The sequence below is a fragment of the Ptychodera flava genome, chromosome 20, assembly GCF_041260155.1.
Source record: "Ptychodera flava strain L36383 chromosome 20, AS_Pfla_20210202, whole genome shotgun sequence".
In the NCBI taxonomy this organism is placed as follows: Eukaryota; Metazoa; Hemichordata; class Enteropneusta; family Ptychoderidae; genus Ptychodera; species Ptychodera flava.
In genome coordinates this window covers 31,463,400-31,490,762 of record NC_091947.1, presented here as the reverse complement: position 1 = coordinate 31,490,762, position 27,363 = coordinate 31,463,400, and the positions used below count along the sequence as shown (strand labels likewise).

Here is a 27,363-nt window from a genome sequence, read left to right as displayed (position 1 = left end):
GAACTCTGCTGCAGGTTTCTGGACTAAACGACCCCAAACCGACCGGGTCCCAGTCAACTGTGCCGGGCTTCGACGTCTACTCTATCAGCGTCAACTCAAACCTTCACTCCAGAAAACTTTACCCCACAAACTGGGAATATACTAAATTTACCTTGAAAAAATTTCAAACTGTGTATCGTATTGAAAAAATCTTACCTCGGCCACGGAGCAAATTAAAAAACCAACAAACCCCAATAGAAACAGTGGAATGATCATTAGTGTGCAAGGTCGCTGTATTATATGTCAGGGTGAAAAATCTAGCTTTGAAATTTCTGGACGGTACAAAGGCAGGGCAGAATTAGACAAGATTACGACCAATGTGTTACCGCCGATGGTATATAACGTACTGTTGATAGCAGATAGTTCGGTGTCCAGTGAGAACACGATTCCGAATATATCACGGCTGTTGATTTGAGCTGCCTCCGATCGAAAATTTTTTGACACAAAGACATGATATCAATAATTTTGCGAGATTATAAGTACCCGCTGTCTTCTCGCCAAATAGCTGCGATCAAGATTATTATGATAGAAGCAATTGGCTGCCGAACACCTGCTTGCTGTTCTTACACACAACGTGTAAAAATGGGTTATTCCTGCTGAGAAATACGACAGCAAATATTACAATGTGAATTTCTTACTATCTTCCTCGCAATGGTTTTGCATCTGTGTTTATTTTATCACGGTCACTGGACCATTTCTGACGATTTTTACTAACAAAGAATCAGTTCACACTCATCGTGGGAACACATTGCAAAGACGTTCACAAAATTTTCATCACATTCATCACATTACCGTAATCCCCGTTTCAAAGACGTGGGAAATGTATAATGATTTGTTTATCTTGAAAAATCCCGAACTGAAGCCTCTAAATACAAAATGATTTTTCTTCTGAACAACTTCCCGACAACTTTACAATCACACTCTGGTCATCACATGGCGGTTGTAACCGTACATGTGCTGTTGCCAATGGAGAATCAAAAGACTTCAAATCAACAGTCAAAACGTAAGGAAAAAAATCAATATCCAAGCAATGTAAACAGAGTAATTTTGATAAGGTCAATTTATTGTATATTATAAAAAATCTCCAGACCACTCGGAACAGCGTAAGATTATGATCTCACTCATTCGAATATACTACACTCGCACGGTAGGGTAAAAATATGGGAACTCAGATCGTTATATACTGTTTCCGTCAAACGAGTCCGCTTATCTAAAGACGGCAAAAATGGTAAAAAAGACGGTAAAATGACCATAATTATTATTGCTTGTCTCTGTAAATTTTGCCGACTATTCGTTAGTAGTTGTCGAATTTCTTGAGTTTGTCCGAAAACTATTTCAGTGAATGACGTAAGTTTCAAGACACCCGAGTGCGAACGCAATATCGATATTGGGATAGCAAAATCAGTCACAGACAATCGAGGAAGAACATAAGAGTCTATTAATCTGCGATTTAATTCATCCTAGGTTACCATGAAAGTAAAAAAGGTAATGTTGTGCCCTGGTTGGGAAAGAAAAGTTGATTAAGTTTTCAAAAAAACGTCAGCTAATACTCGAACAATTTAGTAAAAAACTAGCTCAGAAAAACGTAGGCCTATAGAGAAGAAAGACATCACCGATCACGGCGATCTTCAGACCTTTTATCATGTTTCAGTCTGAACGGTCATAATTTGATGCTATAATCTATGTCAAGTGTCTCTTTTTGGTCAAATCCGACAGAGATGAATCAATCATGATTTAGTTTCATCGCCCCGACCCGACAGGAAATAATGAAGCTCATGGGCACCTGTATACATGTAATCGTGACATGAACGTATCCAATGCATATTCCCGTCCACTGCATGAGCCATTGACCGTGCATCGCGAGCAAACAACGGTTTTGGACGTCACGAGAGCATTTTTTCGCAGTCTGTGAGCGGTTGAGTGGTTTGGGTAGGCTGCATACATGTAGATCGGAATCGAGTTGATTTCGGCCGAATACAGTTAGAAATAGTTTTTCGTGCTCCGTCCAAATTGGATCCGCATGTTGCCGGTTTTGTCCATGGTAATCAGCAGAGCTGTGGTGGGGGGCCGTATAACGCCGGGAACACACGGCATCGTACGCAGGGCTAGGCCACAACATACTTCCAAAAGCGATCTATCGTAAAATATCGTACTGCAGGTCAACACACACATCACCCATTCATAGGCCTACAGGTACACATATCAACGAACAAAAAGGGAGAGGCAATCTGCTTGAAACCATGAAGTAGTCCGTTTGTGTCTGAATTCATTGAGGCGCGTGTTCAGTAACCGTTGGTCAAGTTTTTTCGTTCAGTAGTAAGAATCGTTTATTCATTGTTGACATCGTAATCGATCCGATGTACACAACAAATGTTTGATCGTTTGCACCTTTGCGCGTCCCCTCGTGATTGGCAGCTGTTTGAATGCTTTCATCTATTGTTTGTTGGACGCTTCGAACACAGCATCGAAGCAGTTTTGGCATAAAAAATCAACTTAAAATGGAAAAAATGAGAGAATTTCGCCAACAGGGTGATGCCACAAGTATTCACAAAACGTAATATGTTGGAACAGTGCTTTAATTTACACCATGGTTGTTGAAAGATCCAGATTTTCGGGAGCATTCGTTGACGTTGTTACAATGTGCCACTCATGTTGGATTATGAATCCCAGGGAGATAGGGGGTATTTATAGGCTCCCCCTGCCTTTAAGATTGCCTTAGAGCAGGTCTCTTGGGAAAAATTCTACAAACAGATGTCTTCATTGTGAATAGGCTACATCAGTCAAATGATATCGGATACAAAATAAGCTGATCTGCCCATGAGCATGTACCATTTTGTAATAAAGAATTCTTTTGTACATATTTATTATGCTGATTCTGTTCAGTGTACATGTAACAGAATCAGTGAAATACTTTAATCAAAATAATCAGCTGAATGGCTGACAAACAATGACCACAACTTCATGAGACATGGGATTAAAAAATTCACCAGTTGATAGGACTGGGAGTATTTAGTTTTATCAATTTCCTAAATTGGTTGGTTCTTATTGGAGATGTTTACTGCATGTTTTCAAATCAAGCTGCCTTAGATAGACAGTAGCAGTAACTTTTGATAATTTTAGATTCCTAGAAAACAAGTTTGTTTTCGTACTCTTCTCCCTGAATTATATTGAAATGTACAGTGCAGATCTCGCAAACACTCTGCAATGTGTATAACATTTAATGTTATTGTTAAAAATAAATTTTAGTCTGGACAAAAATTATCATAAACAAGAACTTGGGACATTACAGTGCACACAAACGGGCTTTGTTGACAACCTGATCACTGGGCACTTCCACATTTTGGAAGTAACAAGAAACAGTACGTTATAAACCGACCAAATAGACTGGAAAATACATGGACATTAATGACTAAATGGAGCTTTTAAAAGCTTCAGACTGTGTGACCATACTTAAATAATACCAAAACACCGGATACATTCAGATGTGACAATCTTTGAATGGCATCATGTATTTTGCAATGCAGATCACTAACGACTGGTATCTCTCCTTTTCCATGTGATGACATGCATTGCACTCACTACTTTAAAATACTTACCTCCTTCTTTGTTCAATTAACATCTGTTTCTGTTTCAGTTCTCTCAGCTGAGCTAGTCTTCTCTCTTCTATTATTCTAGATTCTATTGGGTCTATCCTCGGCGGAGATGGGATTCTAGACTTCTGCTTATTCCTTCTCCTGTAAAACAATGTCAAGGTCATTTGGTCATCAGCATCAATCAAATTTTCACAAAATGATGAATGAGTATGTTGCATTTTTTGGACTTTTCAATAAATGAGCAAAAAAAGGTGATAATAAAGTTCTCACTACAGTAAATAATGACTGGGCCATAAATATTTAATTTAATATCAAGATTTTCAATAAATAATAAATTACCGATATAGCAAGGATTTTCACAGAGTAATTATGGAACCACCCATATTATCAGATTTTTCACTAACTGATATCTATTCCATTGAGATGTTCACTATTAATGATAACAAAGTCCACAAGGTTTAAGTTCTACCCATTCACCTCCATGGTTTTGTCTCAAACCTATTGTTATCAATGGTGAGTGTGGACCTGTTTATTCCACAGAATAGGGGTGAACAGGCTATGGCTGAGCTAACAATGTTATCACAACATGGACTATAAATACAGTCACGGGCATGACAAGGGTTTCCATTTAATAATACAAGAACAACCTTGTAATTATGATCCGTATGATTTGGAATTTCACACAATATCAGTCAGTAATGTCGTGACTATTTTGACAGAATAATAGCTTGGTCACATATTGGAAATTTGACCAGACTGTCAAGATAAACAATGTCAGCATGTTATATTTAGGCAATGAATACAAAGCAACTTTTGGACATTTATATTCTCTGTACTTACGGGAAGAAAAAAATTAAACAGTAATATTGCAGGGAAAACAGCCGCTGTAAAAAATTACATTAATTTACAGAGGTCAAATTGAAATTTTTCTGAAATTTGTTGACTTTCTCATCAGATCTTGTTCGTACAGAGTTTGACGAATGCAAAATTTTAGATGAGTTCTCCTTTCCAAAGTGGTACTTAGCCATTTTGTGTGCTGTGTTATACTAGAATGCTGTACAGTAATTTGAAGTGCTTCACAAGTTATCAAATATGTCGAGTAGGTAGATGGCAGTTTCTTAAACTTGTTTCTATAGAAACTGAGAGATTTCTGTTTTGTTAAGTAGTGATTTGAATGCCTTGGGGTTGCCATTGTGGGTATGTGGCAATATGACCTGTGTATATGTGAGAGAGGAGTCTACCCTGGATATGCTGGAATGAGCAGCAATCACTGCACTTCTTATACTCTTACAGCGTAACACTTGCTTGCATTACGGGGAGACTATACCGTAATATTATGTTGCTGCCTGTGTAATTTCATTTCGTAACATGATGTAACTTTCTTTTCTCTTAAGTAATTCAGTTTGTTCTCATCTTAAACTACAGCCATTTGGATTCATTACTGATCAGAAAAAAGATACAAATAGAGAAATAAAGTTTCGTAGTTCATCAAATTGTAAATCGGTAAAAGAATGTTTGACTTTATGGAAATCCTCCTAAATGAGAATCTAAATATAATGTTGATTGGAGTACAACTATAGTATGTAGGTGGAAACGTTGGCAGTTGAAGTTGACTTTGTACATGATGCAAATTAACTAATTATCACAAATTGAATTTTAAAATAATTACTACAGTACATTTACCAGAAAGACCTAATTCAATTTTACAGTATTGGAAGATCTAATTTATCAAATTACTAATTATCATTTTAACCCTTTGAGCACCAAAGTCAATTTTTGCTGCCTTTATGAAATTTAACCTGGACAATTTTTTTAGATTTTTCCTAATTTGTGATCAAAAACTGTAGCCAATGAAGAGCAATGTCCATTTGGTCCAAAATTGTCAAAAAATTGGTAAAATTTTACGCAAAAATTTTGGCGGGAAAATTTACAGCACTCAAAGGGGTAAAGTTGTTCACTTGATGGATTGTTACTCTATAATTTGTATGCTAAATAACATTCAAAGTATTGGTATATAGCAAGAAGGTTGGCCATTTTGGCGGAACCATGATAGCCAAGATATTGATAGACATAGGATATGAATACAACTCACCGATCTTTGCCAAGAATTCCCAAGGCACCTGCTTTCTTGAATCTATCATACTGCAGCTTTCTGTACTCATCATAACTAATAGGTTTATGTAAATTGACAGATTTGGGTCGTGGAAATTCAATATCTGATGGATCGCTGGCAACTGTTGACCTTGACTGACCACTAAACACGCGTCGCTGCCTCTTGCCACTCTTAGTCCGTGATCTGGAGAGCTCGTCAGAACTCGATGAGGAGTTTTTATCAGACGAGTCATCAATCTGTAAATCTTCAAATTGCAATTCTGGAAGATGGAGTGAAATCAATGATCACTTTGTTGATTATTCAACATTTTTCCCTTGTCAGAGCTCTGTATAAGTAATATAAGTTCACTGGAAGCACACAGCTGCTGGCAGATGTCAAGAAATTCAACCATCATGTCCTACTTATGAAAATTAAAATCTGATAATACTGCATGGCAACTTACAATACTGACAGTGTATCGTGCCAACATTACTCGATGGAGTCAACCCCTCACTGTCTATTTGTCTCTGTTGCTGTATGGTCTTCACAAATTATTTCAGTGGCAAAATGTGTAACTATTGCTTTTGAGGATGCCTAGTCAGTTTCAGTGTCCACATTTGAAATTGTTAATATTCAAGTATGGAATCAAGGAAGGAAATTAAAACTGGAATTGTGCTTCGTTCTTCGGTGAATAAAATATGTTTAGTTCGTGAAAGCTCAAAAACAAGCAAACAAAAATAAACATTCACAGCAAATAAGACATATTCCTGTGCCCGTACTGCTATATAATTAACTTATTACAACCACGTCTCAAAACCATGCATTTGAGATATTACACCTAGATCACATAAGAATTCACTACAGCATGATTGGAGGTTCATTTTTTGTCCGTGTTGAAATTTCTCAGGGAGAAATAATTCATTTAGTTCATCAGGATGTTGCCATGGTTATACCCAGTGGCGATATTAGTCGATTGCTGCACTACGGTTTATTGATCAAAATGAAAGCTTATTAGAGTGGAAGATGTTCCACTGAGGTGGAAAGATAAAGTTGAAACATGTGATAATTGTCCCTGGGCATCTTTTAAGCATAATGATGTTTTTTCATGCATTATTGATAATGGAATATCTTTGTTCTTTGTTGTATATACTGATACATTCTGTCTTGAATTTATTGTGGTATTAGTCAGGAAGCTGATCGTTTCATTACAGCGGATCATTGTAACACATGTATGTAATGGTTCCACCTCTACATGAGGGATCTCCTCACACACACCACTTTTCAACCAAAATTCCCCACCCCCACCCCAGGCTGGATACAAACTTCAGTGAAATAGATTCTGACCGCAGCTCTGCTAAGCATTGAACATAAGTAAATTTGCCTCAAATGTCTCAAATTGAAAATTGATGAAACCAGGTAGAGTCAACTCTCATAGAGCATAAAAGATTGATTTCAAATACACATGGTCACTGAATAGGGATTCAGACCATAGACATCTACACTTTCTAGTATAGAGACTTTAAACCCTTTCACATCAAAGTATGGTATAATCCTAATGTTTTCTTTGACAGAGTTGGACCCCTACATACAGAAATGGGGGTGAAAGTGTCCACATGTACATGTACTTGTTGTGCTGTGGTTCAACTACGTTTTGAAAAACATTCTTTCTTTACTGTATACAACACGGCCTTCTTTCAATGTTTGACAATTCGTTGTCTGGGTAATTCATCAGACCTGATGAGACGATACAATGTACGTATGACGACAATGTGGTTTACAAGTACTGTAAATTACAAGGTTTTACAAAACAAAAAGCAGGTGTGTAAACTGTTCTTCAGACTATATGGCCCGATAAGTAAATGCTGGCATCTGTATTTATTACATTCTTGCTTTGCCAGTACAACAGAATTCATCTAGATGCTATGCTTTATCCAACGGTAAGCTGTACTGATCTGAGAGAAGCTGTATATTAAGTCCCATTTTCTCCTCTGTAATATCCAATGGATCAGTATTCCTTGTGTTGCATTATTCAGGGATAGTGGAGAAGGAAAGTAGATTACTATTTGGCTAAACATTTTATGTAGGATGTGTGTACTCGGTACCTTAGGCCACACACCTGTTGCTATACAAACATCCCTGACACAAAACTCAACCTTTTACCCCTATTTGCCTGTACATAGGTCCAAATTAGCCATTGAATACTATTGGAACATCCCTCAATATGGTATATGTGGGATAAAAAAGTAAGGTCTGCCCTGTAAAGGTACCACAGGCATTTCTGACTCTGGCATGAGACCATAGTTTTATTGCCAAAGTGCACATGGAGTGTTATTATGTGACTCTGGTGAGATATGAGAACTACGGTAGTAAGAGTTTTACTGTACATGGGGATGACTACTATACAAGTTTCTGGTACAGACTGTTCATGTTTCAGGGCATAAGTGCCGAGCATAGCACATGTAATACTTATTATTAACAAACACGTTTTTGGCTTGAATGTGATAATAACAATGATGACAATAATAATAGTAATAATGATAAAGGAAATTTATAAAGTGCCTAATCTCAACAACTATAGGCACCAAACAATTTGATACAGCTACCGGGTATGTGTGTAATGGCTAAGGCTGGTCAACTTTCGATGTGTGCGCTTACACATAAGCTAATTTGTACCATTTCCATATTTGTGGGTTCCAATGGTGATCAATGATATTACCATGCCCTGTCCATTGCGTTTTAATTGGTCTAGCTGGACCACCTGACTGCCCACAAATACACAGTAATGGTTTGTTTTCATGGCCGTGAATATGAATAATATCGTAAACACAGTAACTTCACGGCTAAAACGAAAATTGTGATTTGTACAAAGATCACAATCAATCACAAAATAAAATGGAACATTTTTGGGCCAAGTTAAGACGCTTTTTAAAAAAAAATCTCCGGATTTGCAAAATGTTTGCAGCACTACTCACTGACAGGTTCTGGGGCTCCGTTGTCGTTCGCACGGGAAATGTTCGTACATTTTGACTGTTTTTTGGGGTTCGTTGATAATATAATGGAAATAACAGACTCCGTGTTGACCATTAACGTTTATTTATGGGCGCGGGCTCGAGGAAAGCCAAATTAACGGGCTCGGCAAGCCTCGCTAGTTAATTTTTGGCTTTCCTCTCGCCCTTGCCCATAAATAAACGTTAATGGTCAGCGCGTCGTCCGTTATTTCTATAATACATGTACTTTAGAACTATAGATTCAGACAATTTTGATTTTATTAGAGCAAATTGAAAAATAGGGTTAGCACAAATTAAAAAGAAAAAGATTATCTTTGGTTTTTGAGATAAGGTTGGCACAGTCCGTCCAACTGCCAGACTGGTGGTTGGAGGAATTGTGTACTGGAAAAAAATTTCAAATTTGTACTAAATTTCCATGTGCACATTTGCCTTTTCAAAACAAATTTACTTTGATATCTGCCAAAATCCATACTTAGGGTATGGCGTTCTATCTTGTGACTTTCTGTCTAAATTTGGATTTGGAGACGTACAAGAAAATTTGAAACTGGCTTTAGCTCATTTTTATCACTTTATCGCTACCACAGATAAATAAAAAAAATCCATGTTTTCATGGATACTGCAAAGCCACCTCCCAGCTGCTGCTTTAGTTTCAGCTTAAAAGAGGTCAGATATCAGATACACAGATAACGTACCTGCAGCACTTAGTTTTCTATTCTTCATTGTTAGGGCTTCACGTAGATACCTCAGGATTTCCTTCACTCCCTTGTTGACCACTTTTGGCGGCGGGAATTCTAACGGATTATTGTGGACGTGAAGTCCGGTTAGCGCTTCAAGCAAACCTGTCAAATACGCGAAAAAATACATACATTTACACATACAAAAAACGTACATTTTTATTTTTGAAGAAGTCACAATTTAAACAAACATGTACAGTAAATTTTCCCATTTAAATTTTACATTTTTTTTCATTTTGCACAATGCTTGTTGTCACTTCTGTTCTTCACCCCTATAAATATTACCGTAAATACAACATTGACAATATAATAGTGAGTATTTATTTCTCTCATGCAACCTGAATACTATGATGTACTGTTTTTATATAGATTTTACCATTAAATGTTATTGTTACTTTTTTATTATGGTTCAATTTTCTCCTGAGAGGCTAAGTCAGCAAATTGTACTGTTTACGAGAATACTTTGCTTTTGTGTGGCATGGGAACTTGAGATAATTTATTCTAAATATAACTCTGCTACAATACGATATTGTAGATTAAATTTAAAATTTTCTATGTTAAAGAAATTATCATGACAAGCATCACCATCAAAATGTCTGCTAATCTTATGAAGAGATGATTGTCTATCATTGTGATCACAAAGGAAAATAAACAAACGCCACAATGCTTCTTTTGTATGTTGGATGAAACCTTCATTAATTTTTCATTTCATCTGCAAATTAATTTCCCGGAAAGCTTTGAACACAAAGTAGAGCATGATGGAATAGTTAGCTCATCAAAATAATGGTTTCCTTTTCATGAGGCCATCAATGTATAGAATCATTACCCGGGGTAATTGCTTTTCATGATGCAGTTGCAAAATGACTTCGCAATTCTGTGTTATTTTAAACGTTTTGTCTGAGAGGAATTGTACTGTATCCTTTGCAGAGAGACTGGTGTCGGCATTTTTATCACAAAGCACAAACCTTGGGCATTTAATAACAGCACAACTATATGGTTGCATGCCTTCTTCTGAACGTGTGTATGAGAAAGAGTCTGCAGTCTCCCAGTGATTGTGTACTAAAGGTAGTTTTCCCTGCCATCAATGTTATTTATCAAGCGAGTACAATCCGGTTTTCACTCGGATTTCTGTAATTTTGTCAATCTTTTAGAGTAACTGCAGGGTAGAACCACAATTTCTGGTTCCTACTCTTAGGCTACACTTTAATGGTACAGATTATTTATCAGCCTTATCTCAAAACAAACTGATTAAATTGATAAACCATTTTTGGGAAAACCCTAAGGACTGAAAATAGTCAACGAACAAATGGGAGAACTAGGGATTGTGATTTGTGGCTTCAATCTAGAACCGAAATAAGTTGTTGATTTTAGTTCTAGAACTGACTGTGATTATACTGGGATTAAATTCAACTGTGCACAATGTCAGACAACAGTATCATTTTTGGGAATAAGTCAAGGTGACCTAGCCATGGCATTGCTATTGCCACTATAACAACTCATTAGATATCTGAGTATCAATAAAATCATAGTGATATGATGGAAAGAAAACTCACCCAATTCTGCTGGAAGCTCTTTTAGTTGGTTGCCGTCAATAATTAATGTCTTCAAATTTCTTGAAACATGATAAAACGAATCAAGGTCAGAAATTGTTTTCCGATGGCATCTAAATTCCATATTTTGTTATCAGCATTTAGGGGAAAAATGCAATTTTCTGATAATAACAGTTAGATAGGGCATTCATGATTTTGCTTACGCACATCGATATAAAATATTAATACCACTGGGAAAGTTAACATGCCTGCATGAACAATTTAGTCAGCCTGGACAAAACTGACGGTCTGATATTCAATTTTTCTGACTAAAAGCATCCAGAACTTGCTAGGCACAAGAATATACCACAAAAAAGTAACCAAAATTTCAATATAAGGCATGGAAAAAAATATGTGTATGTTCAAAAAGTTCTATTTTTGTACATGTCTGTACAAGTGTACCAAAATACATTGAAAACACACTTCTTTATCAAATTATCACTTCACTAAATTATTTTTTTTCCAGTTTGAACAGGTACATGTACATGCCTGTTATGTTTTGTCCTCCACTGTGAAAGTAACGCCCATCATAAACTGTTGTAAAGCATTACCCTTATGTTTTTGTAGATAAAACCTGCTGATGACAATCAGTTGATAAAAAACATTTGCCAATCCTATCATTTAACCCTTTGAGTGCTGTAATTTTTTCCCACCAAAATTTGAGTACAACATTTTACAAATGTCTATGAATTTTTCTGTAACTTTGATGATTTTGGACCAAATGGACATAATATTTCATTTGCTGCTGCAGTTTTTTATCAAAATTTTAGCAAAAATCTGCAAGAAAAATTGACTTGGGTACACTTTGTAAAGGCGACAAAAATTGACTTTGGCGCTCAAAGGGTTTTAAATATCAGTCATAAATGTTTGCGTAACATGGCTTTGACAGTTGTTAACATGTCTGATGAACTTTGAGTACATAAACTGTGATAAGTATACCTGTTATTTGGCTGTATTATATAATTACAAGCATGGTGAAACAAAAATGTCAAACACTTATGTGTGAAGACACTCTTATCAAAACTTCAAGGAGGTGTAAAGTATTGTCACTTGTCAATCAAAAGTATGACATCACTTGTTGGACCTAAAGGGACGGTGTCATTGGAACTGAGCGTGTGCGACTTTCTTGTTTACGAACAATGCATTTCATGCATGATATCTAGATGCATCGTGTCAACATAGCGGCAACATATAAATTTTATGATATTCATTATAAACAAACATGTGTTAACTTTCATCAATCATCAATCTCTAGATGCAGTATTTACATCAGTCATAGGGTCCCCGGCAACCTTTGAGCAGAGTTCCGACGACACCCTCCCAAATGGATCTGATGTTGCTGACTGGCTTGACATGGAAATGAAAAAGTAATTTGCTTCAGTTCTAATGATAACTGCAATTTTATGACATCAAGTACAACAGTCAAGTAATCATTTTCAAGGTTTTCTTGGATCTATATGCAAAAACGAAGATGCAGATGTACATTTTGCACTTTATTACCTATAAATACGCATCTTTCACAGGCAATGCAAGGAAAGCACACAAATATATCCTGTCACATGATCATGAGCTGCACAACTTAGCCCATTAAACTGTGCAAAGATTGACGAAAATTAAAACTCTGCATGGAGATTTATGAAGGCTTTGGAATTTCATTGACCTTATACGCCCCTGCAAACACTTCTGTATATTTCACCAGACATGCACAAATATTACACTTGTAGTGCTATCATTGATCCAGTCTATACCTTTGATTGATTTAAGTGGGACTAGTGAAAGAAAATCCTTGCGCATACAAAGAGGAACAATACACTACTTGTCGCAACAATAGTCTGTGTTTTGATAGCAAAGGCTCTACTCTAAACAATCTTACCTGTGGTTGCCTACAGTTGCTGGAAAACTTTTCAGTTTATTATTGCGTAAGTCCAGCCATTTCAATTCTGGAAGAGCTTCAAACAGGTCACTGGGTATTTCTGTCAGGTTGTTTCCTTCCAAGTATAGATACTGCCGTGTGAAATGAAGAATAATGCTGTAAACTACATCATTCGAGTATATCCATGACTTGATCAATACATGACCAACTCACTGTGTATGGGATGTACATCACTCTATGCACACTTATTAAGTCTATCACCATTCCTTTTCTAACTGTCCTATGTTCAATGTATAATATGTAAACCAACTAAACTTGTTGCTGATCGTCATTAAAAGGTATAAATCAACCTGTATTCATTTTCTTTACTTATTCTTGAAAATTTCTTTGTAAAATCAACAACTACAAAACAGGGACTAGTATAGTGGGTGGCTGGCGTGAATTGAACTTCAAACTTTAATAACCCTTTCACAATTATTGTTTGGCCCAAATCCAAATAGTGAGTGTGGACCTGTTTGCATGGACTTTGGGGTGAAAGGGTTCAAAAAAGGTGAAGTTTTGGAAAATAAATGACTGCTTTGTGACATTTATTTAAAAACATATTAAAAATTGTAAATGGTATCAAGTTGAGTCAAAGCTGAGATTTAGTTTGATCAAATATTTTGTATATTTGTGAGGTCACTAGCAGCCTATAAGTCAGCATGCAAAGCCAGTGCAACGTTGACTGCAAAACGAGTTCGCTCTGTTTCATGATAGAATCTGGCCATGGCAACCTCTGTGGCATAAATCTTGATGTTAGTGTTATTACAGCCTATGAAAAGTGATAAGTAGTGGGGATATGTGTGAGAGTTTCCTGATGTGAGCAATTATCGGTACATTTCTAGCTGCTGTAATCTGACCCTGTCGCAAGTATTCAATGCTGTCTGGCAGGGAATCTGCGTAGCATACATCATGTATTTCAGAAAAAACTACATCATCAGTGTTTTATATAGATGTGTATGTCATATTTCTAACTCAGCATAAAACCAGTTACTGGTATATCACATTTCATATTCACATTTCATCATCTGTGGACTACTCTCTTCAGATGATGACATGACAGATCTCGGCCACCTTTGACTCTGTAAACAGTTCTCTGATTGACGGTAGTCGGGTTATTTTGAGCTGTTTTCATGTCAATCATCAGCTTCTTTCACTGATAATCATTCCGATGATTGACTATTCTTTTCAATGAGGCTGAATCTCATCCACTTCAAATAAAATCGTCATCCCGTCAAAGTAATTGATACTTAAGTTTCCGAATGAATTAACATTTTAGTAAAAGAGAAGGTTACCTTTAATTTTTCTGTTGAAAGTGATCAATCACTACTTCTCACCTAAAACAGTACTGATAAATGTGTCTAGCTAGATCATTGCCAAGTCACTGTGCATGGCTGCATTTTAATAGCTTGACCTTATTAGACATTTCATAGACTTGTCAATCCTCACCCAATCATGGTAATTGTGAACACATTGAAAATGTCCGACGTTTGACCGTATTGACCACATTTGCACCATGATAACGATTTACAACAAGAACGATTTACAGGATTGGTTTCTTGGCAGCAGATCATTACTTTTTGCAACAGCCTCGCTTTCTGAACTAGAATCAGAACTTTTGGACTTGTTGGTTACAATCACTGCCAGTTGAGTTAGAATCAATTTCACTGCTCTCATACTCATCTTTTAATGAACAACTTGCAGATTATATTTTTACTTTATGTAAACAAAGAAATACCTAGTTATATTTATTATTAGCTACTATTATTATACTGTAATACTTTATCTTTATTGAAGAAAATTTGAACTTATTTTTGTATCACACTTTTATTGCCACAAATGTGATGTAAATCCTATATTTACAAGCAAGCAATAAAAATATTATTATTATATTACTCAGGTTTGTACATGTATATAGCTGATGATGACAGGAAGACAAGTACTGTCCCAAATGCAGGCAAGCTTTTCATGAACTTTCACCTACTTGCAGACAGCCCAGAGCACCAGGCTTCTATTCAGTCACTTCCACTTATCTGTCTCCCTCAACAACAGTCTGCAGCCACTCAACCAGCCAGTGAAAGTAAATCAAGGCGATGAATTTTGCATCAAGTTTTTGTGCTGATTATATTTTTCAATAAAGATTCACTGACTAACTTTCTCCTTTATTTATGTGTTGTGAATTTAATTTTAAATAAGTTGTTTCGAGGATCATTTGAGTTTCAAGCCATCCATAGCTAAGTGGTATTTGGGAACATTAAGTAGCCATGTCATCGTCACTTATTTCTCCCCAGCAACATTTTGTCCCATGCCATTTTGTCCCCCACAGCTATCCATAACGAAGTGGTATTTGGGAACATTAAGTAACCATGTCATCGTCACTTATTTCTCCCCAGCAACATTTTGTCCCATGCCACTTTGTCCCCCACAGAAAACCTTGTCCAAGTGCACTTTTGTCCCAAAGCACATCAATCTTGTCTAAAAACCATTTCACCAAAAAAACAACCCAAACTCATCTATGCTGATTTGCCATAAATCATGTTGATTTCATGTTACTTCTTTGTTAAACTGGACCATTCCCAAAACCAAAACAGACTTTTCAAACAAGACATGGTCTTGATTAGACGTCATTGTGAAGCGTAAGCAAGGTATCCATGTTGTAAAGAACAGTTTTACAGTAGTATGTTCTGGAGGCTTTGAGGCCTTACATTGGAAATAACACATCTTCTCATGAAACGCTGTCTATAAAAGAACCTAAATAACGGCGCTAACATTAAAAGAGCTGCTGTTTTCCAACTGGCAGTGCATCAAAATCATGGTTTTAAAATAAACTGGTGTGGGAGAAAATGGCACTCAGAGTGAAATGGCTATGGATGACACGGTACCAAGTAGTTTTACGATAAAGTATCTGGGCCATAGCTGTTATGCCTCTCCAACACTCTTCTATTTATTGTACAATAGAAAATGACTGATCGGCCACACAATGTAGCGGTATGTTGCATTTCATGTAGCATAAGATATTCAATACATTATATTAGAGTGTCAAGTATGCTAGGGTCGTTTGGACAGGCTGCATGCCAGTTATGGTATAACAGTGATACACCAGTGTTAACACCTGCCCCTCAAACTAGTGTAGAAGGCCCAGGTGCCAAACAATGGGTGTTTGGCTAAGAAAGAAAATTTTTGGAAAGAAACAATGGTAAAAATTAAAACCATGAATATCATTTAAAAAGCAGAATAAATTTATGAAATTGTGTTTCCAGATTTACCATATTACAACATTTGACATGTACATATTTGCAATGCCAGGGTTGTTTGTTGTCGTCTGCTTGACTTCAACTGTCATGGCTGAGTACACAGGTGATTATTTTGCACAATTCAATCTATATAATCACAGTCCCTCCACATACACGGACTATGATTATCATACATGCCAAGCAGCTTGTGCCATATGTCATGCACTGCAATCAACCCTTCTGTATAACTGCCTATGTTAGGAGTTATTGCTTTATCCTTGTATGGGATTACGTGATATTAAGAATATAGTTTAGGACTTCTCCTCAGTTATGGTGTCCGCTACACTTCCACCTAAACCTACGTTTTGGTGAGAGCTTAGCGGCTCCCAAGGAAACCTAGGTCATTGTTTTGGTGGGAGCTTAGCGTACACCGTAAGCAAGGAGAAGTACTAGACTATATTAAGAATAAGAACTCCATGTGTCCACAGACCCTGAAAGGTCTACGACATATAAAGGGATCTTAAATTATACATTTTAATTTTTTGTAGGAGTGAGAAAACAATGTGGAATGACTATGGAGAAATAGGGCACTGTCAGATATTCTACAAAATGAGAAATGTGAAATGAAAATGACTGAAACAGTCAGGCATACGGGTGGGTTACCATGATGTGCATTGCAAGTTGTATTGCATGCTAGTCTGTATCCTGACAACAGCAAATTTCTTCAAGAAATTTGGCCTTGCATGTTTTGATTTCAAATGGAGATTATCAATTCATCTATTCAAACACAGTCCTTCCTCAAATCCGATGATGACTAGCAGAATACATGTGTATGTACATATTTTGATATCTTGACAACCTATGGTATATGTAGGATAAGGACTTAATATAATCCTGATATATCAGTACTATTCCTATGAGTACAGGTAACAGTTTGTGGTATTTTAAGTGCCAATATTAATGTCATAAAAGCACCCTACACGGCCTGACAATTAGAGATTTTCAATTTAGGTATCACTGGCTGTGCATGGCCAATGGGAGAGTGGGCATGTCCTTACTAAACCATGGTTAAGATAGCTTCCGGAATCTAAGTTCTAGTGTTCGATACTGTCAAAACAGTCTCATATCCACGCACGAGTACTCTTCGTTATGTCACAATACAATAAAACTCGGAAATATAGTGAAAAACTGCTTGATTGATTACTGTTAAAAACGGACGCGGTTGAAAATAAACGTAACCTTCACTGACCTGAACATGGTCGAGTTGTAAGACTTCATCCGGTAATTTGACGATCTGCTTACCGCTTATGTCTAATGTTAGCGCGCCCAGAATTCTGGCCCTTGTTATCAAGTCTTTCACCACCTCTTCGTTTGATTTGGTCAGCCTTGTCCCAGCAGAGGAGTTTTCCGATGCTGATACTGAATCCGATGAAATAGCATGTTCCAGATCGTCGCCGTTTGGCAATTTATTGTTTATATCTGTGATGTCCGCCATGTTTTGAAAATGGCAGACGCGACTGCTGAGAACGGACGTGTACTCGAACGCGGAAATATTTAGATGGCCTCTGACTCACGATTCCAATATGTAGTCATGCCTCGACAGCCAGTTCAAAAGTCAACATATTTTGATATGATGATAAAAATCATAGTTAGTCTTAATTCAGGTCATGACGTGACATACGTTTGGAGCTTCGATGCATTGTACTGCAAAGCCTGGCAGACCACGAAAGTATGTACCGTCGGCGGCGCTAAAATAAAAATGGCGGACGTTCTGTAGTGTAAACAATTTGTTTACAATTTCTATGGAGACACCGATGGGGAGAAGCTGTTTCTAATTATCCCAGGAGAATCATCGAAAGTTTGGTATCAAAATGATAAATTACTTACATCAAGTGACATTTTCCACTTTTTATAGAAATAAAATATCATATGACGTTATATTTATTCCAAAGAAAGCCTAAAAAATTTCGTATTTAGCTAATGTATTAGTTATGTTCTTGAAACTGCGAGGTCAAGTAAGTTCGACCTAGGAACGATTGATTATTTTGTGGGGTAGGTAGGATCCAGAGAGTGTAATCGAAGGGCAAACTAATTAGGCAAACGGGCATATCCTTCATTACTCTGTTCGCAGGTAAGGTATTGTTTATTACCACTGTTCTCTGCAAAATCAAGGATTTTTTAGTTGTAAACCGTCATTCAGGAGGGACAACTTAAACTTAACACTGTCGCCCTGCGAGCGAGAGTTCCCCCGGCATCAGTGATGATGTATGCTTCTGCTCTTTTGAGAGCAAACACAGTTACTGATGCGCCGGAGCTATGAAAGCTGCTGTAAGATAGCCCGGCCCAGCAGTTCCATCAATGTGTGTGAGGGAATCGCGTGGAAAATTTGCTGTCATCGTGAGGGAAATATTTTGGAGTGGATCACAGATTACATCGTTTTCCATTCTGTGACGCCGGGATGACTTTTGCGTGAAAAGTGTTTTGCTCGAAAGATAACCGACCGAAAAGAATAATTATCAACGGGCCTTGCGGTGATACTACAGTGCAAGTTTGCGAGCTGGACGGCAGCGTTATTCCATGTCGATTGTGTTACGAGATCCTACATTGTTTGTTGACACGTCTGAGTTGTTTTTCTGCTCTGTCCTTCTCCACCAGGAAGGGCAGACACGCTTCAAGCTGCCAAAATAGGTTGCACAATGGGCGGTAACCACTCCGCACGCAAACACTCGTTTGACGCGAACGGAGAGGGTGAGTAAAGCTTGAGAACATCAGTGGAAGCTATTCCCCCATTCCACGGATGTATTCCCGCACTGTATCGCCATTTTGAAGACGGATCTTTAAGTTAGCGGGAATTCAGATGGTGCATCAACAGGCAAACAGTGATAAATGAAATGATTTCAGTTTTGTGCTGAAAAAGTACGGGGAGCGATTTTGAGATGCATTACATGTAAAGCCACAGTTTGCGTGAACTGCCTTGTTAAATTTATTTCCTTTGCCAGTGTTCATCCATGGCCCAGTGGGAAGGTGAAAGATAAAAATCACTGTGAAGGAATATTGCAAACGATTTTTCACTTGAAAAGGAAAAAAAATCGAACACACAAAAAGCTTCCAGTTATATTATTTATTACTTTCCCTCTTTTTACAGTTAATTTCGACCACTTTCAAATTTTACGAGCCATCGGGAAAGGAAGCTTTGGAAAAGTAAGTGCAATTAATTTGAATATTGATCTTTCATCACTGACGGGCTTCAACTGGACCTGTGTCCTCAAATTGACCAGTCGTTTTCAAATATGTTTAATTCCATATTTTTAATTATGAGTGTCGGGAATAATTATCTTTATTTTCTTGAGATTGTATATTAATTATTCATTATTTTAGGTAAACCAAAAATGTGATGTTGGTATTTCCTGACTGCCACTGCCGGTGTGTGATTTCTCCACTCCCAAATCATCATAGTAAACTTGCCCTTGATTTGTATAATGAGTTAAGGTTGGTACGTGTAGGATTACCCTCAGCACTGCTACTTTTGCAGCTCCTTCCAAGAGTATAATATCCAGGGGATGTTACCATGGCAATAGCAAACCAAGTTTGTTGACAATTGATCAGAAAAAGAGAGACTAAACATGGCCACGAGTGTTTTTTGATCTGTATTTGCCTATTCATTCTGCTAATACAGTATTGTCAGGCAGGACAATTTAGTAAAAAATGATGTATGCATAATTCATGTCAGGTACACGATATGCAGGTCCAGGTTTAGCTTTACAAGTTATTTCACGCGTTGCTTTATTGCCAAGCTATTCAGGCTTATGACGTCATCTTCAAATTGATAACCCATTATGACAGGTGATTTGTAACTGCCATGGATCCAGGTTAAAAGGAAAAACTCATTTGTTCTGTTTTTCTGCACTCTCCTTCCCATCATTTCAAAGGAAACCATGGCGATATGACTAGTCAGTGGAAAAATTGTGGCATTCATGAAAAAAATGTTGGTTCTTTAGTTTCACGTGCGTATGTCACTGTGTTCACGTGTCTTCACTACAAAATGATGCATTTCAGGCATTTTAAATTTAGTGAAAATATTACAACTGTTGTTAGCCCATAAACTCACTTGTCATGTTTTATTAGGCAAGATAAAAAAAATTGTGTTTCTGTCAAAATTAGGGTAAGTATAGGTTGTAGGAAATTTAAATTTTTTTCATTTGCTGAGACAATGAAAATATGGTAAAAGTTAGGTAATTTACTCAAAATATTTTTGAAATTGTGAAGAAAGTGTCTAGGATAGGTCAGGTTACCGGGAACACTTATTTTTGTATTTGACCTTAAGGCAATCCAGGGGAACATATTGTGTGGATTTGACATACAGCCATTTCTTGAAATACATTTCAATGTACCAGTCTGGTACACAGAATGATAAGAGATCAAAATGAGCTTCGCCAACAATCTTTTGATGAATTTATTTCTTTTATTATGAAGATTTTTTGTCACAGCCTGAATTGGTGCACATTAACACTCAACTTGCATATTACCATAGCATTATAGCAGGAATATTATGTATTGTGTGCCAACAGGTCCCTTTTTTGGGTGTAGACAATTATTTTAATAACCATAATTGTTTTGGAAGTAGTATGGTTATTTTATTTAGGTCATACCATGTTAGTATCTGTTGTTGACAACCCCATAGCATGATTGACTTTTCCACTGATTGAAATGGGTCTCACATAATTGACAGAGTTGAACACTTTCAATATAAATCACTATAAGGTACAAGGCAGGGCTTGGCCAATATACATGGCTGTCTTCGTGCAAACAAGAAGCATGTGGGTAATGTGACAACGTTTTCTCATATGTGGGCTTAGTGAGAATGTTTTGATAATATTAATCTTACATTTCACTTTCCTTCTGGTGGTGTAACTTCTCCCCAGCCTGATTTTACCCTTATTTTTCTTCTGTTATAAACATTTCTCCTCTCGGTTGTTCCATATAGAAACAAACATGAAGAAAGTCATGTGAAAACTGACTTTCTTCTTTTAATTAGCTACTTATACAGATAGAAATAAACAAAGTTCTCACATGGTTACAGTTCCAACCACAATTACAGATTCAATAACTGATGAAAGAGATAATTCATTTCAAACTTGGATGTTAATGAGTTAACATTTCTAAAAGATAATGTTTGTAACATGTATGTGACCTGGATGCTGGAGATAAATTTAAAAAGATGTGTAATATCAATTAAGCCGTGCTTGATACAACTGGTGAAAGGGAGTTGAATACTCATTTTATTTTTATACACGGACCTTAATGAACATTTCTGACAGGTAACATTATTGGTAGCATTTATGTGACCTGGATGCAAGGAATATAAAAAGATATTATGGAATTTATAAGCCATGCACAATACAAAATGTTCCCCTTCCATTAATCAGGTAGTTGTTATACCATACGCAGATCCGGATTAAGTGAAACTGATTATTGCTATATGTATGGATGCTACCTCTGCCTCATGATTTCATGTCAACCCTGTCATTTATGTTAGGTAATTTGAGGTATTATCAAAATGGAAATTACTTTCAAATGTTACGAAATGTACACACCTTAATTGAATGTTTGACTGTGTTGAGTACTGATCACTCTTGCTTTAACATTTATCCCCGGTACTAGTAAAAGATAAACAATCACATTTATCCCTGGTACTAGTAAAAGATAAACACTTCTGCTAGTTAAGCTGGTGCACAGCTTCTGAATACTGTGACAATCTACATGCACTTTTTTGCTTTTTGCCATGCTGGTATGTTTTCTGTTTTATTTTGATAGATATATTCCCTGATTTAAAATTTCTTGAGGAAGGACTAAAATGGTAACTTGGTATTATTTCTGGACATAATTTCAGAAACACACTGATGTACCACGGCATATGCCATAGTATCCCACAATTTTTAAGCCACTTTTAATAGGATCCATAGCTGCAAAATGCATGATTCAGTGAAATTGTCAGATCACTTTTAAAATAAGACGAACTGCCACAGTAGTGGTATGTATTTTCAGCGTCATTTGTGTAGGATTTTAGTCCCTGATATTGCAATATGTAAAACAAAATATTTACCTATGAAGTTGTAAAATGAAAATAGATAGCTTGTGTCTGTGTCTATGGACAGCTTGTGTCTGCATGGGTCTATCGTGAGGGTGCTGAAATTATTATCACTCAATAAATTTTAGATTTTCCCTGGCAAGTGCTATCAGTCTGTATGATCAAAGATGGAGCTCACTATGCTAGTGAAAGCAATAAAGACCAGTTGCCTAAGCAACTGAACAACAAAGAGGTGAGTCAGCGTATTAGCTGAGTTTGGATATTCATTTTATCAGTTTTTAGCTCCAAGGTACTGGGAAGCTACTTTTTGCTATTATCGCCCACCTCTGGCTGTTTTGAGGGGATCATCTGAACTGCGACTTTCTTATTTTAATGTATTTCATGCACTATTAAAGCATTACATCAGCATAGCTGCAACATTTCAATTTTACAATGTGCATTATGATATTGATAGACATGTTTTAACTTTCAAGTGCCAAATGTACCTTGGATACAGTGTATATTAATTGCATCCATACGACTTTTGAGGACAGTTCTGAGGACCCCTCCCTTTCAACTTTAATAACTGCTGTAAGTTTGTTGTTCTGTCAGTAAGATGTATTGCATTTTTAGGTTCAAGGTCATATAGAATATAGTATTGCTGGGTTTTTTTGCCCTGTGGTGAAGACAGCCATTGTGCTAAGCTGTTATCAGTAAACAGATTATGAGGCTTAGTGATAATATATGCATCTGCTATGTCTTTCTGACACCAAAGGGATGAACCATTTGACATTAGGGGGTGGGGGATAACTTCAATAAGTGGATTCTATTTGTGATTGCCAGTTTGTTTTTTCCTTAGGTGCTACCTCAAAGTTTGTACGTTATGTGATTTAGGCAAAGGAAATTCGTTTTGAGCAAAAAACATATATAAGCAACAATAATCATGGTAAAATTGAGCTTCTTAAAATTTAATATTCTTTACCATACATTTAACTGCATAAATACATTGTTGCGTATATCATCACTGAAGGAGTTCGAATGACTGTATTTTCTATGGGCAAGATGGTTAATGAAGCTACTCAAAATTGAGAGCCCTTGCAAAGCATTTATGTTGAACAATCTTAATTATTTGCCGACATGAATATGTACAGTATTTGATGGAAGTACCAACAATAGGAGTGAATCTTTAGTCATTCTTAAGTTTCTTTAATTCAATAGGAAGAGCAGTTTTTGTGTACTATGCACGCAGTGTGCATAAATTTATGTATCTTGGGATTCCAGGTGTGGTTTTCAGATGCACAATGAAGTAAGTGCATAATACTACTGGTATATAGACTCCATCAAGAAACCACAGCCTGATGTGCACATGTGTGCCTATTTTTTTCTGGGAAATTTTATGCAATGAGTAGAACATATAGTAACCAATCACAGTGCAGGCCTGGACTATCATTTGACCTTTGCCCACCTGGTGTTTCTGTAGCAGATGATAGCACTGGCACAACCTCTCTTCTAATATCTTTCATATCGTCTATGAGATAATGCAGTCTGTGACATTTCACACATTGCACTTCTGTGCGCATTGGCTTGCGTCAAACTAAAACTTTCAAGTACAATAAATACCACAACTGTTGGCAAGTCTAAAAGTTGCCATATGTTAACACCACTTTTAGTCTCAATTTAGAAATTCCATATAAGTCTGTTCTGTTGGTTGTGTAGTCTGCAGTCATCAGCAGTAAGAACTGCATGTCTCTGGACTATCTCACAGCCCCTCGCTGACTATATGCACATGGTAGTGTCGCCTAGCAAAGTGAGCTGGTGCAGCCAGCATGTATTGGCGGCAGCTTAATTGCTGAGCCGGCTATGTTGAGCCAGGCCACACTAGTGTGTAGCTAGCAAGGAGTTGGTTGTGAGAGAGTCAGACCTCGATGCACATACTTGCTGGTGGATTAAAGACACACTTATAGAAAACTTCAATAATGTAATGCTGATGAATGTTCAAGAAATCATCAGTTAAATGATTAAATATTGTGCCTATATGCCTACAGGGCTTGAGTGGACATGTCACCATCAGTAACACATTTCAGAATATTTTTAGGAAGAGCTTTTCACAAAATACAGTAAAATATATATAAAGGATTTGTCATTTTCAATACAAGTGGAACCCACTCCGTGTGGACAATGATAGAGTTTCTTAGGAATATATCTTTTCCTTCACTTAAAAGAATGACAGATTTTGTAAGTCTGTAAAAAAAATTTTCCATGAGACAAGAAATTAAAAATTGATGACAAGCAGAAAATTCTGTAACAGCCAAGTATACTGGGTGTGTCAGCTAGCTTGTAAATCAATGTTTGGCAATTCACTGTTACTGAACCTGTATAATAACAACTGCTTGTTTAAGTAGGGAAAGTGGACATGTTCTTCAGTATTCTGTGCAGCTTTCACTGTGCAACACCATACTTTCAACTGTAATTGAACCAACTCATTGAAGTGAAAATTACAGTGTGATGAAAGGCATGTGATTGGAATAATTTGATGCATTTAACATATGCAGTGACATTTAGATATACCGAGTTGGTTTAGTGAATAATTTTTTTAATGCGGATTTCATTCTTACACCATCAACACGCATGATGATTTGTGTGTGAAAAAAATCACAATATTCGAATTGGTTGGACATAATTTCATTACTTGGTTAATTAATCTCAATAGTATAGGAAATTAACTAGTGTTAACCAGAAGCACCAGTATATATTATTATTCAACTTTATGTAAAGTTTTGTAACACTGCTAAATTCAAAGTTTATAAACTACCATAAACAAATTCAAGTCATGAGCAAAAACTGTATGAAAGAGGAATTCCGATCAGGACAATTTTTTGTGAAGGATCACAGAAAAAGTTATGGTTTTTTATAGATTATGGATGAGTGACACTTTTTCACATTCCTTTACATGTTGATTTGTGGTTCACTTTCAGAATTATCCTCTTAATTTGTTAATGACGATTAAATTTGATATAATTTGATACTGGAACTGATACACAAATCATGTAAGCTTAATTTAATCAATGTAGGAAAGATAAAGGCTATCATGTAATACTTAAATAATTAAAACTTTTGAGAGTTTCTGTTATAGAGACATGAGGTAATTATTCGTCTTTGGTCATTGAAATTTCAAATTTTTGCATGCTTGTGATGTATAGTACACAATTTATTTCATTTCCCTATGGAATCCAGGGTCCATGATTTCAGCATGAAAAGTCTCAGTTTCTGACTGCACAATGCATGATAGCTGTGCATACAGTGATGTAACATTACATCAGAAAAATGCATTGCTTACAGTGTAATTCATGTGTTTGTGTTGAATTTTCATCTTTGAATGTCCATCCATAGTCAAGACTATGGAAATGGAGACAATTAAAGTGAATGATGCAATGCATTATGTGATGTAGAAACTACGTAACGTTGATTAATGTGCACCAATCATCATATCCATTAAGATGATTTTAATTGAATAATTATCAATGCTATTATGTTCTTATCTATTAAACAATTATGTTTCCAAGGTGACCATTTGTCATTGTTACATATTTGAATAACATGCAAATTTCTTTCCTCAGCATCATTTATGATGGAAAATGAGTCTTTCGGCATGCTTTCAGATTAATTACTACTTTGAGTACAAAACTAGAATTATTCACTTAGCAATGGTTGTCATGAGCGACCATAGTTATGCAATTACTTTTAGCATTTACATTTTCTGCACATTGAGTCCAGCAGTCCATTTTAAGCCATTAACAGTAATTCCATAATAATTGCCAGACAAACATTATTATTACAAACATTAATCTGAACTCGTAGAGGAATTTTGTTGTTTTTTTATGTTAATTTTTTTCTAGCTAGCTTGGTACCAGATAATTACTGTAAAACAGTAAACCTAATTAAAAATGAAGTTCATAAATTTATTATGCAGGGCATTCTGCTTTTTTAACTGCAATGCGTCAATGCAAAAATATGTTGAAATCACGTATTTTCACAGATAAATTACCAGGTGATGGAGTAGCATGCATGATAATGTAATGAAGAAACTCATACAAGAATTCTTCTCTCTTTTCTGAGTGAATTAGATATTTGACATGATTAATTATTCAATTTTTCACCAAAAATCATTCTTTTATTAAATATCACAAAGATGGCTGCTGTTGCCATGACATTCTTTTGAACTCAAGCTTCTGTGTTGTAGCTGTTATTATTATTATTCAGTTAATTCTTGCTGGGACATTTTCTAATTGGTTGTGTACAATTTTGTATCATTTTAACAATATGACTACTAAATTGGTTTCTATTTTAACACTGCTGTACACAGATGTATTGTATGAGAGTAATGAAAAAACTCATTTCATATTAAAACATTTATGTAGCTTTTCCTGGGGAAAATATTTTAAAATTGTTGGCAGCCAATTGGCTTCGCTTAGTTAAATTTGATGTGCAAACAATACCGCAACAAAATAATTTAGAAAACGCTTAGCAATTAGTTGCACTTATTCAAGCATGGTGATGTTATTTGCTCACTCACATCTTAGTTTGCAGAAGCCTGGATCCTTTTAGCCACAGATCATAATTATTATGAGTTGCAGTTGTCATGACAAAGTTGTAAATAATTCAGCTGCAAACCCACTTCTCTGGATGGTGTAACCATGCCTTGGGTATTCATTCACTGTGTTAAAGGTTGCATCTTCCATAGCAGCTGGAGCTACTACATAAGGCTAGCTTTCATTTCCTTATTCAATTGTACCACAAGGTAATTCCCGTAGGATATAAGTTAGTCCCTTGATTTTTGAATATCTTCACAAAAAAGGGCTAGGGGTCAATAAACTCGTGGGATGAAGATTGAACCGTTCATCTAGGAGAGCTCTAGTTGAGCTTTTCTAAGTATCACCAATGATAAAGACTAGCTGCTGTAGCTTTAATAGCTCATCCCTTGTAATAGTTAACACTGATATAGTCTAGGATTTCACCAGCGTTGATCTCTTCAGCAATTTTGAATTCCCAAAACACTGCGGGAGGGAGATGTAAGACTATACACTGGTGGGAAAGCT

At 36.4% G+C, this 27,363-nt stretch overlaps 2 protein-coding genes across 3 annotated transcripts in view; one reads left to right on the top strand and one right to left on the bottom strand.

The window, feature by feature from the left end:
* Positions 1-17,980, bottom strand: part of LOC139120638 (leucine-rich repeat-containing protein 27-like) — a 52,406-nt gene extending 34,426 nt beyond the window's left edge. The window contains exons 1-6 of one of the 2 annotated variants that reach the window (XM_070685155.1): positions 17,450-17,980; positions 12,929-13,059; positions 11,020-11,078; positions 9,425-9,571; positions 5,725-6,004; positions 3,636-3,773 (exon numbers count right to left, since the gene is read on the bottom strand). In XM_070685155.1, coding sequence (XP_070541256.1) covers positions 3,636-3,773; positions 5,725-6,004; positions 9,425-9,571; positions 11,020-11,078; positions 12,929-13,059; positions 17,450-17,695 — 1,001 coding nt within the window. In that variant the 5' untranslated portion in view covers positions 17,696-17,980. The remainder of the gene's footprint in view (positions 1-3,635; positions 3,774-5,724; positions 6,005-9,424; positions 9,572-11,019; positions 11,079-12,928; positions 13,060-17,449) is intronic. The other variant, XM_070685156.1, reaches the window with a different exon arrangement.
* A 290-nt stretch (positions 17,981-18,270) lies between these two features.
* Positions 18,271-27,363, top strand: part of LOC139120636 (serine/threonine-protein kinase 32B-like) — a 94,770-nt gene continuing 85,677 nt past the window's right edge. Inside the window, exons 1-3 of the mRNA XM_070685152.1 lie at positions 18,271-18,331; positions 18,856-18,948; positions 19,346-19,401. Coding sequence (XP_070541253.1) covers positions 18,897-18,948; positions 19,346-19,401 — 108 coding nt within the window. The 5' untranslated portion in view covers positions 18,271-18,331; positions 18,856-18,896. The remainder of the gene's footprint in view (positions 18,332-18,855; positions 18,949-19,345; positions 19,402-27,363) is intronic.